This window comes from Marmota marmota, unplaced genomic scaffold, assembly GCF_001458135.2.
Source record: "Marmota marmota marmota unplaced genomic scaffold, marMar, whole genome shotgun sequence".
Classification (NCBI taxonomy): Eukaryota; Metazoa; Chordata; class Mammalia; order Rodentia; family Sciuridae; genus Marmota; species Marmota marmota.
The window spans coordinates 2,527,511-2,548,388 of record NW_026000103.1 but is presented as its reverse complement, the minus strand read 5'-3'; the positions used below and the strand labels follow the sequence as shown (position 1 = coordinate 2,548,388).

General features: G+C 36.8%; 1 protein-coding gene across 4 annotated transcripts in view; it reads left to right on the top strand.

The window, feature by feature from the left end:
* Adamtsl1 (ADAMTS like 1) overlaps positions 1–20,878 on the top strand; it is a 905,649-nt gene that overhangs the window by 568,075 nt on the left and 316,696 nt on the right. For all 4 annotated transcript variants that reach the window (XM_048783907.1, XM_048783906.1, XM_048783909.1 and 1 more), the window contains one exon: positions 3,403–3,530. In XM_048783907.1, the coding sequence (XP_048639864.1) occupies positions 3,403–3,530 (128 nt within the window). The remainder of the gene's footprint in view (positions 1–3,402; positions 3,531–20,878) is intronic.

The following is a 20,878-nucleotide window of genomic DNA, read 5'->3' as shown; positions in this document are numbered from 1 at the left end:
TGAAAAATACCAAGTAACTTTAGCACAGAGTTTGAAACAATTCATTTTTGTAGAAAAACAAAATCACAACCGTACATCATTTCCTAAAGATCTTACCCGGAGAACAGCCAGGGGAAACTTCTCTAAGGTTTTGGCATCCTGGTATTCCTATTTTACAGGGAAATGCAGTTCATATATAAATGCTTCATGTAGGAATTTGATATGGTTTTAATTGAAAAGCATCAAAGTTTGTATTCACTCATCACACTTCCATTACTGCACAAACCCTAGCTTTTGTAATACTGGTTTCATCTCAGTCATTTTAAATTTGGATAAATAAGGAGAATGGCATTATACCAATATATGTTTGTCACACAAATAGTAACTTCATCAGGAAAATACTGAGCCTCTGTCAACAGTTCCATCTTCCAGTCACACAGAGAAAACACAAAGGGTATCAGGAGATGTACAGTAAACTTTTGCAAATCTGAGGAGTGACTTTAATGGGCTTCAGAAGAAGAGACTTAAGTACATGTACTTCAATGGCATAGGACTTTTCTCTCTCACTAGTTAACTTCTTAAACCAGGGTACTTTGCATTATAATGATTACATTGGTTTTATTACTCCTAAATTTCAGGCTTTGGGGCTCAATAAATAATTCCTATAGAAAGGATAGACTTTGGGGTTACCAGGTGTATGACATATTTTATAGTAACCCAATATTGCTAGCAACTCACAGGTCCCTGGAGATGTAATACCACAGGTGGCTGCAAGGTAACATGGTAGAAAAGTCGGGATTTCAACGAGATGATACCCTAAGAGTGCAGTGATTTAGCCAGGTGCAGTGGCGCATGTCTGTAATCCCAACAGCTTGGGAGGCTGAGACAGTAGGATCTTGAGTTCAAAGCCAGCCTCAGCAAAAGTGAGGCTTTAAGCAACCCAGTGAGACTCTGTCTCTATATAAAATACAAAGTAGGACCAGGGATGTGGCTCAGTGGTCGAGTGCTCCTGAGTTCAATCCCAATCCTGGGTACCAAAAAAAAAAAAAAAAGACTGCAGTGACTCTGGTACATTCAACAGAAGAAACCCACATGCCTTACCAGTGTACATACATCCTGTAACCTTCCAGAGAGAGCACATATGTGTTTACAAATGATGTTAATAACATTATCAATAATGTTGAATAATAATAGCAACTCATGTGTATGCAGTGTTTTTCAAAATGTATGTACCTTTGTTGTAGTAAAATACACATAAAAGTAATAAAATATACATAACAAAATTTACTCTCTTACCCATTTTGAAGTGTACAGTTAGTGGAATTAAGAGCATTCACATTGTTCTACCACCTCACCACCCACCATCCATCTCCAGAACTTTTTCATCTTCCCATATTGAAACTCTGTACCCATTAAACACCAACTCATCATGCCTTGTCCCCCCAACCCCTGGTGACCATCATTCTATTTTCTTAGTCTATGAATGTGGCCACTCTAGCCACCTCATATGAGGGGAATCACACAGTATGTGTCTGATGTGTCTGGCTTTCTGGCTTATTTCACTTAGCATAATGTCTTCAAGGTCAATTCCTGTTGTAGCATGGGCCAGAATCTCCACTCCTGCTGCTGCTGTTGCTGCTCCTCCTCCTCCTCCACTTCCTCCTCCTCCTCCTTTTTTGGTACTTAGGGTAAAACCAGGAGTGCTTAACCACTGAACCACATCCCCAGCCCTTTTTTACTTAGGGCCTTTACCTTAGGCTTAGGGCTTCACTAAATTGCTAAAGCTGACTTGGACTTTCAATCTTCCTGCCTCAGTCTCCCACACTGCTGGGATCACAGGTGTGTGAAACTACATCCAGCAATCCAGCATCTCCTTCCTTTTTAAAGACTTAGTAATATTCCATTGAATATATATGCTATATTCTGTTTATACATTCATCTATTCATGAATATTTGGGTTGCTTCCACCTTATTTGCTTATTGTATATTAACACTTTTAATCTTCACAAGGATTCAGGATTATAGTTGCCTTTAATGTCCCTATTTTATAAGAAAACAAGAATAAAGAGGTTATGTAGGTACCCAAGTTTAGGCAACTAGGAAGCTCTGGAGCCCACATAACTCCTGGCCCACCCCAGGCTGAGTTGATCCTCGGTTCGTATTTTCCCACCTCCCCTTCAAATGATTTAGGAATCTAAATGAACCAAGTATCAGTTAGAAAACCATTTATATAAAATTGTAGGCCAAGTTTCTGATTTTATTTGTATAGGTCTTAAATATCCAAGGAGAAGTCAATTGAACAACTCAGCCCTATAGAAACTATCTTATAAAGCAGTCCATTACTGCAAAATAAAAAAATCAGTCCCTAACTCTGGGACTAGTTGGGGGCTAAGTTCATTTAGCTAGTTCCCCTACATAGGGTCTGGGTACATGAACTGGCATGCTTATAATATCACCCCCATTTTATCAAAAGTAAAATTGAGGCACAGGGTGGTGGTAAGTTACTTGGTTCAAGGACACATAGTAAAAAACAGAATCCATACCCAAACTGAGTTTCTAGCTCCAGAACTTGTTCTAATTAGCTGTAGCACAAACGCTATCATTTTCTCTGTGAGAAATATTAAGTGCAACATTGAGACCTGTGTATAATGATAATTATCCTCACAGCAGATGCAGATTACTCTAGGAAGCCTATAAATAACAAGCAGTCCCTGCAATTTTAAAATCATCTCATACGATCATTCCATTTAACAATCTGAAAAGAATAAATTGCTTCATAAAAAGAGTCTTGAAGAACATATGGTTAGATTTTGGAAAGCAGTGCAGGTATGCACATGTCAAGCTTCTCAAAGCAGGAATACCTGTAGAGCAGATGCTTCTCACAAAGAGAGAAAGAATAAATGCATGCACCCTGGGCAAAATTGTGACTTCAGTGTAATCAATCTTCCTTTAGCCCAGATTGCTATTTATGGCTTTCTTTGTCATTTGCTTCCTTAGTGCAATCTCTTGTCCTCTTCTTTTATAGCCCAGGATATTTAAATATTCCTCCCCTCAAACATAGACACATTATTAAATTGTTAAGAATGGGATACAGAGCTGGGCACAGTAGCCTATGCCTCGGGAGGCTGAGGCAGGAGGATCAGGAGTTCAAAGTCAGCCTCTGTAACTTAGCGAGGCCCTAAGCAACTCAGTGAGACCCTGTCTCTAAATAAAATACAAAAAATGGGGGTGGGTGGGCTGGGGATGTCGCTCAGTGGTTAAGTGCTCCTGAGTTCAATCCCAGGTACTAAGAAAAAAAAAATGGATACTGGTTTTCATTTCCAGTATGGCCACTATTACAGACATGCAGTCACCCACATTTCAGGATGTGTGTTTCTGGGTTCCATGCGCACAAGATGCTGACCATCCTCTCATTTCTGGCAGAGCTCCAGGGCAGCACGCTCCGAGGAGGACCGCGATGGCCTATGGGACGCCTGGGGCCCGTGGAGCGAGTGCTCACGCACCTGCGGCGGAGGGGCCTCCTACTCCCTGAGACGCTGCCTCAGCAGCAAGTAAGTCCTTTACCCACTATGAGCTTCGTGAGAACCAGCGGTAGCCCACTGAAAGCACATTTTTGTGGTCGGGATGACACAGAGCGTTTTGTTGCTCACAAGTCTAGATGAATGGAAGGAAGTGCAAAGAATTAAATTTGAGATTCTTTCTTATGTTCCTCTCCAGCTGAGCATCTATACACTCTTCTGTGATGAGCAATGTGCAGTTTATCTCATTTGCCAAGGAAATCTTGTGGTTTTCCTGTTAGAATTGGAAGGAACACTTATTATTTGAAATGGTTCTAGAATCATTAGCTCCATAAATAACTGTATTTTTTTATATCCTTTTAACAATCAAGGTGACAATGGTAGCATTAATATTGGCATTATTAACAAACTGAATGTATGTTCAGTTTCCAATATTACCTGGTACTTTGCAAATAAATGATATATTGGTTTAGTTTTATAAATGTTCTACCAGAAGTTAATCAGTTCAACGAATGGAGGGCTGGAAGAACAGCAATGTCAGTAGAAATTGTAGCATGAAGACAGAGTCAGGAAGAAGACGGCTGGACACAGGAAAAGGCCCGAGGCCTTAGAATGGAAATATTTTGCTAACAGTAATAATAATTTGAAACTGCTTCTTGAGCAGTGTGGTCTATGTCTAGGTTTGTTTCCAAACTATAAAATACAAAGTGCCATGGAAATATTTTTTTTAATGCAGTACTTTATTTGACAGTGAAAAGTGTTAAAGGCAGCAAGAAGGAGGCTTGATCAAAATCACTGTTATAAAACATGAAACAGAAGAAAAAATGCATCTGCTGATTCTCCTAGACTTTCTATACACAAACAGCAGAAAGCAGTGAGATGCACGTTCAGGAAGATGTCAACTGACTTTAATAACAATTCAGATCAGGGTCTGAGTTTTCCTCTTTTCTGTTTCTCTGCACAGGGTCTGCAGAGTCTAACAGATATTAGAAGCTTAATAGATGGTTCTTCACTGAACCTGTTGAGAGCTAGAAATCATTTTGGTTCCAAACAGTTCGCATTGTAAATGTACCTTGAGAAATGGGACCAAAAGACTTATCCTGCGAGATACCAGATCAGTTCTGGTATTTGGGTCTGTGTCGAAGATAGGTCTGTTGGATTGTCTCCACTGAAAAGTTTGTTTTGTCTTTTTTGATACCAGCTTCATATCAACTAGGCTTTTGAATTGATAAAGAGAGGTTAGATAATTCTTCCCTATGACTCATTTGTTTTCTCAATCCCGAGCATAAAAACTTCCTGAATCTTCAATATGTAATGCTACATGAGATAATGTAACTGATAATAATCATACATCAGTAAAGCCAAGTGTTCAAATTTGGAATGTTTCTGTCGTCTAGTTTTCTCAAATTAGCATCCATGAATATTCTATAGGAATGAGTCAAAACGTGTGTCACAGAACTACTAAGAAATGTGCAAAAAGTTTCATATTGTCTCAGTAATATGAATAATACATTGTGTTAGAATCTTTCACTGAGACATCAAAAATCAGTTTAAGAATTAAGCTAGGGCTGGGGATGTGGCTCAAGCAGTAGTAGCGCACTCACCTGGCATGCGTGCGGCCCGGGTTCGGTCCTCAGCACCACATACAAACAAAGATGTTGTGTCCGCCGAAAACTAAAAAATAAATATTAAAAAAAAATTATCTCTCTCTCTCTCAAAAAAAAAATAAATAAATAAAAAGAATTAAGCTAAAAATCACAAGTAAAATTCTATCATTCCACAAATAATAAAATATTGATGCTATGTGAGAATCAGAAATAACAAATTTTGCCATCTAGTAAATTAAGGCTCTAGTTGTTAGGATTTTATGAAAATACCATAGAAGATATCAGCTTCCTATGTTCATAATGTATTCCAAATATATTATAATGTATTGAGCAAGTAGAATTTAAGTTCTTGAATTATATACACATAGAGGATATGTCTCATTTCATTTTTAAATATGAGACAATGTATTCAGTAAACTCAAACTGCACAAGAAGTTAAAAAAAAAAGAGTGGGATTCCCATTCTTTAAGATTTTGAAGAAGAAAAAAGCTGCCAAATAGATGACATTTCCAAATTTAGCAAGAATATAAAGAACTATTAATGTGTGTCTTTATTTCCAGACAGCTGGTACTTAATGTGGACCAATACATTACACACATGGATACTTTCATACTCTTAAAAGAATTCTAGTCATTCTTTAGCAAATTACAACTTGTTACCATCATTAAACTCTGGAGCAATCTCCAGAGAAGAATTTCTTTTTTTTAATCATGAAGGGACTGTTTGTATGTGCTTTATTGCATATTTCAATGCCGTTGCTCAGTAGGGTTTATGTTGATAGGTTTAGGCTGAGCTGTGCTGATTCCAGTATTCTTTAGAAAAATGACATATACGTTGACTCAGCCATTCAGTCCATGATTATACCGGGCTTTCTGCAAACATCATTCCAAGATAGGAGTTCATTAGTTCATTATACCCTAATGACAAATCTCACAGCTACAGTTTTTAAAATGAGCAAAACCAAGACTGAGTTATTGCGTCTGTAGCAATTCTAGAAAATCTGCATCTCTAATACAATTAAAAGATTCACAGTGATTACATAAATGCCCTTGTGATAATACTATGTAAGTATGTTGTGCAATTAAATGTTCAGAGATGTTGCAATGCTGACTCTTAGAATAACTTGGCTCTTATGTAGTATATTCTTATTTTTAGAATGCACTTGATAATTTAGCCACAAAATAGGCTATCCTTAGACAACTTGGATAGTTTCTGCTATAATTCAAGAAGCTTGTGTGTGTTGTATTTTCAAAAGGAGGCATGCATATATACATACAAATATGTACACTGTGCACGTGTGTTGTGTGCACGTGTGTATGTGTGAGTGTTGGGCCATGATAGAAAATCTGTATCAATTTTTCTCAGCACCATGGCTACACCTGTAATCCCAGCAGCTTGGGAGACTTAGATGGGAAGATCAGGAGGCCAAAGCCAGCCTTGGCAACCGTGAGATGCTAAGCAACTCAGTAAGACCCTGTCTGTAAATAAAAAATATAAAATAGGGCTGGGGATGTGGTTCAGTGGTTGAGTGCCCCTGAGTTCAATCCCCAGTACCCCCCCCCAAAAAAAAATAAAAAAAGGAAAGAAAGGAAATATGTATCATTTTTTAAATGTCTGAAAGCTGCTGTTGCAGAGAACTCACTCTTATAGGGGCCCTCTGTGAACACTGGTCAGGCCCACTCACCCAGAAACAGCCCTCCACAATCAAAATTCAGTTTTCTTTGCTGTGGGATTTTTATATTTGAAATTAGAGATTCCCAAAGGTTTGTGTGTTTCCTTGGCGTGTTCTCTCTCTCTCTCTCTCGCACATTTCATATCAATTCACAGGTTTTGTAAATAGGATTTTCACCTCTGTATTTTCTTTGTTTATGTGGAATGAACATGTGGAACAAGTCTCCTTTGGTACCTATAGATAATCAAATATTCATTTGGCATGAATTCTAGTCTTTAGCCTACTTAGTTTAAATGCTCCTACTCATGGTCTTAGGAGGAAGTGTAATAATCTTCATCATCTCCCAGGTTGTCAAGCACCTAAGAAGCTATTTGTTTTCTTGGTATTTTTCTGGCAGTCACAATCTTCCTCCACTATAACAGCAATTCCTGGGGTTCCAGCCTCATATTCCAAAAAAAGTTAAGCTTTCAGCAGTCAGTTTGTGGAGAGAGCTAGCATCAAACTTTTCAGTTAAATTATTTTATTACAAAATTTAATTTTCCTTAAAATATATAATTCTAAGCAGTGAGAAAGATGAAATAAGTATGCGTGTAAAACAAAATGAAAAACATTCTAATATTTTCTTGTTAATACTTAACTGTAATTAAAACATTGCTTAAATATGGCCCTAGATCTATCGCTCTATTGGATTTAGAACATATTTGACTCTTGTACTTTAGAAATAGATATGTTCTGAGGTCTGTGTTCAGCTTCAAGACTTAAAGCCAATTTGATACAAAAGTTTTCTAATTTCTTTCCCAGTAACCAGTACCATCGATTCTACAGTCTTATTTTTCCTAGATCCTTAGTGCTAATGGAAGCTCTTAATTGCTATACCATTTATCTAGTAGCCCAAGACTGTTGCATAACAACTCCTAAACCTCACATTGCTTGGCTAGATGGTTCTGTGATCTTGGATGGGCTCAATCACATATCCACTTACTGCCACTGATCTGGACAGACTTCACCTGAGCCAACACGGGAAACTGGGTTCTGCTCTATTGGTTCCTCATCCTCCACAAGCTAGCCTAGGCCAGTTCTGCTGGTGATAGAAGAGGTGCAAGAGAGAGCAATTCCCAATGCCCATCCCAAGCTTGTTTGTGGATATTCTATTGGCTAAACTAAGCCACCGGTCAATCAGTGAATGGGAAAGCAAACATGTTACATGAGAAAGTAGGAGACACAGGGAAAGTAAAGAATTGAAATGATTATTATAGTTTAGCTTGAATGATTTTCAATTGTTTTCTTATTCATTTTTAAATGGGCTTAATGAAAATAATGTGTTCTCTCTTATCTCCCCATTCCAGATTTAGACATCTGAATTCAATTCATTTACCTTACACCTTTGGGAATGATCAGAGGTTATGAATATATGTATCCCTAGAGGCTCAGCAATTAATTAGAATGTGCATGGTAGTCTAATAGTAAGCATTCAAATTCAGTCCAAATAAATCCCATCTATCTGCAAATTAACCTGCCAGGTCAATTTTCCAGTCCTGGTCATATGATCTCTTAGGTTACTTTCCCATATGATTTCTTTTCTTTTCTTTCTTTTATTTTTCTTTCTTTTTTCCTTTTTTCTTTCTTTTTTTGTACTTGAGGATGGACAACATGCCTTGATTTTATTTACTTATTTTTATGTGGTGCTAAGGATCGAACCCAGTGCCTCACACATGCTAGGCAAGCACTCTGCCACTGAGCTATAGCCCCAGACCCTCCAGTCTGATTTTTTAAGTCTATCAATAATAATTATTCTACTCCCAATATGCTAGTACTATAAAGGGAGCTAGATTGCCCTGATTTTACATAACAGATTTAATTGTGTTCTCTGATGGATTCTTCTCCCCCATCCTTTTTTGGAGGCTTGCAAAAAGAAGGCAATGTGTGATTCCCCAACTTTTATCATAAGAGTGTGGATAATTGCCTTTGTCTGCAACCCAGGTTTAAGCAACAATCAACTTCACTGATTTCTGTAAGAATATATTCAGTTTCATTCAGTAACTCAGATAATGCAGCTGTTGCTAATCTTACATCACCAAATAACAGATCATGCTTTTGTTTTATGTTAATTACAAAAGAGACTATACCTACTTGCACTTGATATGGTCCTTTATTTTATTCCAAGAGAATTAAACAATGGACCAACTTGACTAGCTGCTGCTTCTTTTTCTAGTTCTTCACCATTCCCACTATTTTGAAATAATACTTAGAGAACACTCATTTGTCTATCCTTTTCTTTTAAATTTGATGTCAAAGAGCTATCTATGAGGACTCTAGGTTTGTCTTCAGCTGGCTGATTTAGTTTTGCCCATAAGGAGTTCCAGATGCATAAGCACTTCATACTGAGAGTAACATGGTCTGTACAACTGCAGTAGGTAGAGGCCAAGACCAAGGTCAAGAGGGCAACTGCAGCTCATTTGAGATGGCAATGAGTCTGATAGCTGTATGCTCTTAAGGACAGTGTTAACCTTTGCGCGCTGGTGCCTAAGAAAGATTTAAATGTCTTTTTACTTTCTCATATGCCAAATTAATTTAGTTGATTAATCTATGGAGAAACAACTTAATACTATAGATTAATTAAGCATATGAATATTCTATTAGTGGGCTTGGCTGCTTCATATGTTTCCAAACAAGAAAAATAAAAGTCCACTTGCAAAGAATGACAGCATTTTTGAAAAGTTAATAAATTTTGAATTGAAAATTTGAGATGAATAATCAGATGAATATGAGATTAAAAATCATCATAGCGTGGAGAGAGCCTAAAAACAGTAAGATTATGGAATTATTCCCAAGAGCTGTGGCTGCCAGAATGGTATCAATATAAGCACAGAAAAATAAAATAAAATAAATAGCTCCAAGGAGTCTTATTCCACAGGAATGGGGAAGATCATTCTAAACTCCTTATTTCATAATTGTGTGAGGGAATGTATGCTAACTTCTCTTATTTTTAATTATAACACATATTTTTTCTTCTATGTAAATATTGATACTTTTAGTCATATAGAAGTTAGTAACTGATCTCTACGTCGTAAAATAATAAATGCCAAAATTGTCAATGGTGAGATTTGGCTTCTTAAGCACAAATTTTTCTTCTTTATAAGGCATCTCATCTCTCTCAATTAAGGTTCACAAGATATTTTTTAAAATTTTAAAACTTTTAGCTCAAGTGAGCACCAAAGGAAGATTTATGTTTTTTTTTTTTTTTAACCATCTAGTTTTGTATATTATCAGCCTTATTTTCCTTGGAAATGTTTGAGTTTTTGTTTAAAAAAAAAGATATACAGGTTTGGCATAGACCTGACTACTTGTGTCATTTATATGAGGTGGTCTTTTCATTGTGTTAGAGGAGAATGCTCATTTTGAGACATATGTTTAAGAGTTTTAGGTTGCCTTTATTTTACTTTTTGGGTCAAAGCCTAGTTGAAATGTATTACTAGGACTTCTAATATTCCAGGCCATATATCTTAGCAGGGTGTTATTGTTCCAAGGTCCTATCTCCTTTCAGAAGGACAATGAACTAAAGCCAATGACTGAACGTTTAGGACTAATTTGTAGTCTGGTTTATCTGATAAACCAGTTTGTAATAATAAAACATAATTGGAAATGTGTTTGGTGTCTGTAACCTTTACTTGCTATTTTGAGAATTTGTAACTCTAATTTTTTTTCTGGGCACTTAAAAATTCTTTATTTGGTTTGTTCAAAAGCCTTTCTAAAGTTTTTATTTTTTCTCAATTTTAATTAATTCATTCAATAAATATTTCTTGTACTGCTACTATGTATTAGACAAGTTGGTAAGTCTAACTAAGAATATCAATGCCAAGGGGCAAAAGTGTGAAATTATTTGGAATTTACCAAATTATTAATTTGCCACAGAGTTTCTACTGATTGTAGATGCAAGATATTTTGAGAAATAAGATTTTCCCTCAAGTTTTGAAAATAATATATCTATAGAATTGGGGTTATTTATTGGTATTCTTATATTTACTTCTATTTTGATAGCATCATTTTATACATCAATCGGGGGAATCCTTATTTTCCCAATTAAGCCATAAAATTCCTCTTCTTTTGTATTTACAGCATTCAGCACAGAGCAAACACTCAAATGCTTGTTTGGTTAATTTGCCTTTAAACTACCTATGCAGTATTGAAAGGCATAAGCATTTCTTTAATCTGTACTTCAAGGAGAAGAAGAAAAATATAAAATATTGAACATGTCTATTAAAAGATCAGAACCTAATCTTTTAAAAAATATTTTTAGTTGTATATGGACACAATACTTTTATTTTATGTTTCTATTTTTATGTGGTGCCGGGGATCAAACACAGTGCCTTATGCATGCTAGGCAAGTGCTTTACCACTGAGCCATGACCCCAGCCCAAGGAACCTAATCTTTATGCCACAGAACCAAAATTGGTGAAAGTAACTGTGCCTTTGCAGAATTGAGAAAATTTTTCATATTTGGACCTAGACTGAGCTGGGAGAGATCATAGAGCCAATCTCCTCTCACTTTCTTTTGCTATAATACCTCCTCTTTTTTTTTTAAATTTTACTAAGAATTTAACAAGAGATTTACACTCAACTCATCTTTAAGTATTGTTAAGTATACTGACAACATTGTTCAGCAGATGTCTAGAGCTGATTCATGTTGCGTATCTAAGACTGTATTCACTGAACAGCAACTCCCTGTTTGCCTGCTCCTTAGCCCCAGCAACCTTTCCCCACTCTGTTTCTATGTTTTTGACTATTCTAGATACCTTATGTAAGTGAAATCACGCAATATTTATGCTTTGTGACTGGCATATTTTATAACACAATGTCCTCAAAATTCCTCTGTATTGTTGCATACAATAGGATTTCCTTGTTTTTAAAAGCAGAATAATATTGTGTTGTATGAATTTATCACATTTTCTTAATCCACTCACCCATCAGTGGACATTTTTAGGTTGTATGGACATCTTAACTCTTGTGGATAATGCTGCAATGAACATCGTATTCATGTTATTCCGATTTACTTTTGAGATTCTGATTTCCATTCTTATGGGTAAGAACCCAGAAGCAGGATTGCCAGATCAGCTAATATTTCTATCTTTAATACTTTGATGAGGGACCTCCACATTGTTCTCCACATTGTCTGCACTGTTTTTTATTCCCACCAATAGTGTGCAAGGGTTCCCTCTTCTCTGCATCCTCACCAACACAGATCTTTTCTCTTTTCAATAACAGCCATCCTAACAGGTATGAAGTGATACCTCATAGTGCTTTGATTGCATTTCCTTGATGACTAGTGATGTTGAATATCTTTGCATGTACCTGTTGTCCATTTGTATGTATTCTTTTGAGAAATGTCTATTCAGAAACCATAACCATATTTAAATTGGGTTGGGTTTTGCTGCTAAGATGAAGGAGTTCCTTATATGTTTTGGATATTACCCCTCATTAGATATGTGGTTTGCAAATATTTTCTCCCATTCCGTAGATTGTCTTTTCACTCCCTTTGTTATTTCCTTTGTGGTGCAGGATCTTTTTCGTTTGATATAGTACCATCTGTCTATTTTTGTTCTTGTAGTCTGTGGTTTTTAGTGTCATATCTGAGAAATCATTGCCAAAACCAATGTCATGGAGCCTTTCTCCTATGTTTTTCCCATGTTTTCTTCTATAGTCTCAGGCCTTAGGTTTATGTCTTTAATACATATTGAATTGATTTTTGTACATGGTGAAAGATAAGAATGCAATTTTATTCTTTTGCCTGTGAATGTCCAGTTTTACCAACAGCATTTGTTGAAGAGACTGTTCTTTCCCCATTGTGTATCCTTGGTACACAATGTCAAAGATCAGTTGACAACTGTGTGAGTTTACTTCTAGATGTTCTATTCTGTTCCATTAGTCTACATCTGTCTTTATGCTATTACCATACTGTTATAATTACTGTAGCTTTGTCAAATATCTGAAATCAGGAAGTATGGTGCCTCTAGCTTTGTTCTTCCTTCTCAAGATTGCTTTGACTCTTCAGGAGACTTGGTGGTTCCATATGGATTTTAGGATTAGTTTTTCGAATTTCTGCAAAAAACTTCCACTGGGATTTTGAGAGAAAATGCATTGGATCTATAGATCATTTGGTAGAGTATGCACATCTTAACAATATTAAATCTTCCACTCTGTGCACATAGAATATTTTTTCACTTATTTGTTTTATCTTCATTTTCTTTCATCAATGTTTTGTCATTTCCAGTGAAAAGTCTTTCACCTGATTATTTCAGTTTATTTATGTATTTTATTTTATTGATGCTATTGTAAATGGGGCTATTCTCCTAAATACCTTTCTGTTTACTTCATTGTTAATGTATAGGGACACAACTGATTTTTATGTTGATTTTGTTTCCTTTAATTTGATCAAAGTTTTTATTAGTTCTAACAGGATTTTTGTTGTATTTTTAGAGAATTCTACAATGTAATATTATGCCATCTTCAAACGGAGATGATTTTACTTTTTTGTTTTTTGTCTGATTGTCCTGCTAGGAGTTCTATTACTATGTTGAACAGAATGCTAAGAATGGGCATCTTTCCCTTGTTCTTGATCTTAGAGGAAAAAACACTGAGTAAGATGTTATCTGTGGGCTTTTCAAATATGGTGTTTATTTTCCTACGGAAATTTCTTTCTATTCCAATTTTTTTAATCATGAAATGTGTTGAATTTTTTTTCTGTATCTATTAACATGATCGTGTGATTTTATTCCTCTTTCTGTTAAGGAGGTAGTTCTTAACCTTAGCTACCCTTCAGGATCAGCTGGTAAATTTAAATATGAAATAAAAACATGCAGATACATAAATGCGGGGGTGGATCCCTGCCATTGGAAATATTATAAAAATTCTTTAAATGATTTTTAATTTCCATCCAGGGTTAGAAGTGCTATTCTATTGATGGGGATCATTGTGAAAAGATGAGTTTTGTCTCTAGCTCCCTAGGAATTTAGAGACAGATAATGAAGAAAAGAAGGAATTTTCTAATAAAGAAATGTGTCAAAATTCTTCATTCAGCTTTCTATGAAATGACCCTGTCTGCTATGTGGGAGGGATGGTCTGGGTACCAGCATTCAAGGTATAAAACCGGTGGTTGCACCAGGTTCTACTGTGCGCAGTTTATAGTCAACCAGTATGAATCACCCTCAGCCTTGCCCAGTGAAGCAAATGTACTAAGCACTTTCTGAGATTTCCTTTCATTCCATTGTCAACTAAGCCTATAAAAATGATCTCAGTTTCCAAGTTGGTAATGATTGACCAGATTAATGTCTCCAAATCCTTAAACCTTCCAATCCATAGAGTTGAGTTTAACTTTTCATCTTTCATTCAGCATCCATTCCAATGGACCTTCTCTCCCTGTCAGCTAAAACAAGAAAGCCTTACTAATGCTACCAAATTCTATCATTGCCTTTGTTTGGGCCTTATTTGTAGGAGATAGAAGATCTAATTGTTTTGCTTAATATTAATCAGAGAGAGAAGCACAGGCAGAGACAGAGATAGACACTGAATATTAAGAGCAAAAAGAGGGATATCAGAACTGTGGGCACTGGGGAAGCTGTAGAACACTAGGTGACATCGATTCATGCACCATCATTAGCAAAAGCCATCACGACATAACGACCAACATCAAATAGCTGCAGAACTAGGCTCCATCTCTGGGCTGGGGATAGGGCTTCAGGTCAGGGAAGGATCCTGTCCTAGTAAGAGAGAGAGTCATGCTGTGGGCAGCAGAACTAACAACCAGTATCATTGCCTCTGAGATAATTTTTATCTTACTTTGTAGATTATTCCTTTTATTTTTTATGGAACTATTAATTTTGAATCTTGGCCCCACTATTTTCCAGTTGTATGACATTGGGCTGGATTTTAATTTCTCTGGGATTTAATTTGCTCATCTATGAAGTCCAGGGGGCAGTGCCTGGAACAGAGTAAGAATTTAATAAATATTTGTTGAATGAATATCCCAAATGCCCTTCAACTAAAAGTGAAATGTGTGACCCTGAAAAGAGGTACTTTCTCATCCAGATACATAGTTAAAGCCCATTTGGCTGCTAGATAGGAAAAGGAACAGAAGTTGCTCCTAATATACATGGTTTTAAAGAGAAATGCTGTGATTCTCCAGAACCCCATTTTGCAATGGACATCTGGGTGATATGGAAGGATGAGAGAACTTTTGTCTCTAGCCAAGATAACTCATACATTTCCAACTCAAGGGTTGTGTCGGGTGAGGTTGTTAGAGCCCTAGTGTTTTATAATATACATTTTCCTCCTGGGGAAGATGGAAGAGTTGGACTTGACACTGCTAAAACACATTTATTTTTATTCTCATTCTTTGCCTCTTTTGGCTACTGAGCAAATATAAGATCATTTGCAAACCTTATGGCTTGTGTGTATGTATTATAAAGTGCACGTCCTTCCTGCTTGTGGATTTCAAGCCAAAGGCTGCAATCACCCAGCCCCCACCCTAGCCCTCTTTCTGAGGGAGCAAATGTATTGCAGTGACAAACACAACTAGAATAAATACATGAAAATAAACATATCCCTAGCTAAGAGCCAAGAGTTTTGGTTTTTTTTTTTTTCCCTCCTTTGGTAGCTATTTAGTTTCATTTTAAACTTTTCCTCTTTAACTTATTGTAGGAAGACTTTAATCAGGTTTTGGGGTCCAAATATGAAGCTGAAAGTTCTTTATGGCCTGAAGTTACCTTGACAGCATTTCCTTCTGCTTTAGTCCTTCCCACTTCCTTTCACCATCTTTTCCTTGTTCCATCCCTCAGTGTCTTCTTCCCTCCCTTCCTGTTCTCTTGAGTGCTAACAATGTACCTGGGCCCTTGCTAGGCACTGCGGCTCAAAGATCCAACACAGACTTCAGGAGAGAAAAGCAGATCGACAGACAAAATAAGGTTTCCTGAAAATGAAAGGAGACCTGGGTGACTGCAGAACTCTGTCCTAGTCCTTGGAAATGCTGGGCTCTCTGCTGCCTCTGTGCCCCTGGTCCTGATGAGCCTCCACCTACAATACCCCTCCCTGCCCATGTGCACCAATCAAATTCCTGAATGTTAATTAAAGCCACCCTCAGGCTCCCAGGGCTATCTTTGTAAGGTATCTTGTTCACACCACTTGAGTCATCTTTGCATGATATGGCTGTCCCAACACTGCTCTCACTGGGCTATCAGTGCTGTGGTGACAGGTGGTATCTTGCTTTTTTTTTTTGGTACCTTCCCACCTTGCACATACTTAGTCCATGTTGGATGAATTTACTGGAAAAAAAAAAAAAAANNNNATATATATATATATATATATATATATATATAAATAGTTTGGGCAGCAGGAGTAGAGAGGGAGGACTGATTCTCTAATTCTCTAATTCTCCTTTTTCTATTCACATTCTTGGGACTCCTGCAGCCCATATAGAACATCCTACCTAAGAATCTCCTTTGAAAGTTATTCCCTCTCATTTACCTCTCTCTCTCTCTTTCAAATACCTTCTGTATTCAGTGTCCATACCATACCTATCTGTTGTTGACTAGCTGTTAAACTGTTGTATATTCTCTGATTAATGTGGATTGTTTCCAAAGAAATATAGCTTTGTAAGAGTCAGGAGATGTCATCATAGTTGAATCTTTCACACCGCCTTACTTCATACTGGTTTAGACTGGATGCTCAATAAATATGTTAAGTGACTGTAAATCAGAAAGCATTATATAAAGGCTTGTTAACCAGGAAGTGCTGCCCAGGGGCTCCTTCTCATGGTGGGAGTACTTATTGTATATTGTTTCATTAGATGGTCAGGGCCATATTCTCAGAGCAGTTCTGCTTCATTAGAAGCCTGAGCATGATCATTATGGTTTATGATGTTGTGCTTCATGCTTTTTTCTTATTTTGATTACATAAGCATTCTGCTCATTTTCATAACCCTGACCCATATTTGTGAATACTTTACGCTTTGTGTTAACATGTCCGTCTTTGAAAAAGAGGTAGAGATATATAAAATCATACTTGTTTGGGAAAAAAAAAATTAGCGTGATTTTTCTAGTTGTTATTTGGAACATACCAAACTCTCAGAATGGCAAATAAACCAGCTTGAAACTCACAGAACAAACTCCAAATTCAGTGTATAAAATTCCTATATGATCTAAAATTTAATTTAACAGCTCTAAAACCTTCTAACTATTGCTCAATAATCTAGCAAAAGTCTAAGACGGGTATAGGAACACACGTTTATAACCCAGCTACTCAGGAGGTGGAGGCAGAAGAATTGCAAGTTGGAGGGCAGTCTGGACAGACCCTATCTCAAAATAAAATAAAAAGAGCTAGAGATGTAGCTCAGTGGTGGAGCACTCATCTTGCATGTGCAAGGCCCTGAGTTCAATCTCTAGTACTGAAAAAAAAAAAAAAAAATCTGTGAAAAGTCCAGAGAACCTTTCTGAATTCCTTCTGGTTGAAAGGAGATCAAACAACTAGAGGGGATGTTGTCTTAGAATATTTTCCCCCAATCTACATAATTTCCATTGATATCAAATTTAGTTTCCACATTAGGTTTTAGTAACTATACAAAAGCCAGGGTCTCCAAGTTGGCAGTGCATTCAGTACATTTTTATAATGAGAGATTATTATAGAGCAGAAGTGTTGAAATATAAAACTGAGGTCACAAAACAACATGTTATCTATGCCGAAGAAGCACTTTTAAGTCTACTCCACAATTTATGGCATTATTTTTTAATCTGGGCCTCCACCATTCCTGAGTCCATGTTAAGGCTGACTCTTCTTTTGGCTCATTAGGCCACATTGGAGCCTCTGGCAGGCTGTGAAGAATCAGTGTGACCCCCGGCTGTGTCTGTTCCCAGCCAACTCGCCTCCTGACCCATGAAGGCTGGCAGCACGCCTCCTTGTTGTTGGTTGTATTATTACAGCAGAAAAGCTTTCGCGAAAGCCACATTTATCAGCTTGTCATAATAGTTTGGCTTGTATATCTATCTGTTCAGAAAAAAAATAATAAATCTCTCCCTTGTCCCTAATCTATTTGAGGCTTGTGATGTATCACATGCCAAAAAAGCAGCGGGAAACATAGAGATCCTGCATGGGACTCAGGGACCTTTCAACCAAATGATTAAGGAAAAGAAGTATTTTTTTTAATCTTTTAAAAATTATTTGTTCTTTTTAGTTATACATGACAGTAGACTGTATTTTGACACATTGTACATACATATAGTATAATTCCCTTTCTTGTGGTTGTACACCATATGGAGTTACACTGTTCGTGTATTCATATATGAACATAGGAAAGTTATGTCCAATTCATTCTGTCTTTCCATTCCCATCCCCTCTCCCTTCCTCCCTTCCCTCCTTCCCCCTGCCCAGTCTAGTGAACCTCTACCCCCTCACCTCCCACCCCATCCCTGCCTATTGTGGATCGGCATCCCAGAGAGTACATTCAGCCTTTAGATTTTTTAGGGATTGGCTTATTTACTTAGCATACTAGTTTCTAGTTCCATCCATTTACTGGCAGATGTCTTAATTTCATTCTTCTTTATGACTGAATAATATTCCATCATGTATATGTATCACATGGAAAGAGGTATTTTTTTCTGTGTGCTTTTGAAAGTTCCAGAGCACCAGGGACCTCTATCTCTTGTTTTAAAGCTACTTTTCCTCTGCAAGCTGTGTTTTGGGGATGCATTATTTTCCCAGAATGTTAGTGATTTTGTTTGATAAAGGAGCTTTAAACACAAATGAGAAAAAGAATTAAGTGTACCTACAAAGAAGTTCAAAGATACTTCTTTAACTGTTTAAGATCAGTTTTTCATAGATAGGTATTACCACATTTTATATTGCTTGTTATAGAAAATTTTGTAAGCAAATCTGCTATTATTTGAGGTAGGCAGTTGTCTGAAAGTACATGGCAAAGTGGAGGGAGGTAGGCTCAAAATCATTATTCAGACAAAATATACATTAATTTAATGTCTGTTAAAAACAAATTAAAATCTATTAATATTAGTACTACTCACTGGAGATACATACGAGGGCATTTCCAGTCATTTAGAAACATGCTACGTAAGAAAAATACAATATAAACATGGTTGTCTATAGATATTTTTTTGAAGAGACAGTGCAGAATTTATTCCTATTGTTGGGCTCAAGCTTCCCCCAAATAATGTTTCCATGTGAACAAGGATTGTTTTGTTTCAAGATACAATAAATCAGAATTAACTCTTGACTATTTTAAATATGGAGTACCATATAAAGCACATGGAATGACCTTTTAAGCTTGAGAGTGAACCAGAGCAAAGGGTAAGATTAAAAAGTAGACTTGTAGAAACCCCAAGGATGACATGTCATTGAACTCCCTTTCTTTTCACATCAGGCAAGACCACAGCTACCCATCTGTCATACAGACTACAGCTGTATCCCCAGGTGTCCAGCATCTAGTTCTAGCCATAGATGAGGACACTGAGCATCTGAGGATAACTTTGTACACAGGGTCCAAAGGGTCACATGGCTTCCTTTGTAGCAGCTGAATTGACTAGTATCAAGTTTTTTTTTTTTTTTTTTTCTTGAAAGAACCTCTTGCAATAATGTATCAACAGCAAAAGAAAAGAAGCTGGGGGGCCCTTGCCTTTGGTCCTCTCAGGTGTTCTGAGAATTTGCACTTCCTCTTGAAGTCTTTGTAAAAAGCCCCCACATGGAGAAGCGTTTGGACTGGCTCCTGGGGGACAACCTCACGCTGAACCTATAGCTCCAGTGAGCACTGAAATGCTCATTCCAAGTGAAGGACAATAGTGCCACAGTATCATGTGAAATCGATCCCCACTGTGATTGTGAATCTGCTGGTCTTGTCTGATCCATGGTCACTCAGCTCCAACAGTCTAAGTGCCCCAGGGTCCCTCTGGCTTTGTCTGTTCTCCTAAAAAGAGCTCATAGTTTTCTTTTGGATAACTGAAAGAGATATGTAAGCAGATGGGCCGGCCTATTTTGAAATTCTTTACTTACGGGCCATAATTGAAAGGCAGGTGGTGTTCAGCAAAATAATGTTACCTGCTCTTCTATAGCAGCTTTCTTGGGTTTGGGAAGTCAGATAAAGTCTGGGTTTCATGAGGCTAAAACAAGTTCAGTTGTGCTTAAGGACTCTGAAGTTTCAAGTGCACAGTTACCAGATTTTCTTGAGACTGTCCAATGACACCAGGTACAAGTCTAATAATGTCACCAGAAGGATCTGTTTGCTCAGAGAGGAAATGAGAAAAATTTTAAGGTTAAAAAAGAGAGAAACCGGGCTGGGTCTGGGGCTCAGTGGTAGCGCACTTGCCTGGCATGTGTGAGGCACTGGGTTTGATTCTCGGCACCACATATATGTAAATAAATAAAGGTCTATAACCAAGTTTTTAAAAGAAAAAAACATTTAAAAAAAAGAGAGAGAGAGAGAAACCAAATACACTCCTCTTTCTTAATAAAGAATTATATAAGCAGGCAAGAAAGAAAGAAGAGATCAACAAACGGCTAAAGCAATTTGCAAAAAAGAGTTTTAATTTTCAATGGCAATTCATCTCTTCTTAAGGTTGTTAAATTATGATAATCAAAAATAAGATAGCATGAGGACTTTAAGAGTTGAAGGAATCTGGAGGGTTTTGTTATTTGTTAATGAGAGACAAAATACACCTCAAGTCTATACTAATCTCATTTTAACTAAATTCTGATAAATTTATCTAAAGTCTGAATAATTCACAAATAATGATTGGGATTGAGATAATCATTGTCTTAGAGAAGAAATTAAGTCCAAATTAATAAGTAGCTAAGAGTGAAGTATTGAAATAAACAAGGAAATTTCTGGACAGATTTGGATTGGGATATATTCTTTTTTTTTTTTTTTTTTTTTTTTTAATTTTTTTTATTGTGGGTTGTTCAAAACATTACAAATTTCTTGACATATCATATTCCACACTTTGATTCAAGTGGGTTATGAACTCCCCCCCTCCCCCCATACACAGATAGCAGAATCACATCAGTTTCACATCCATTGATTTACAAATTGCCATCCTAGTGTCTGTTGTGCT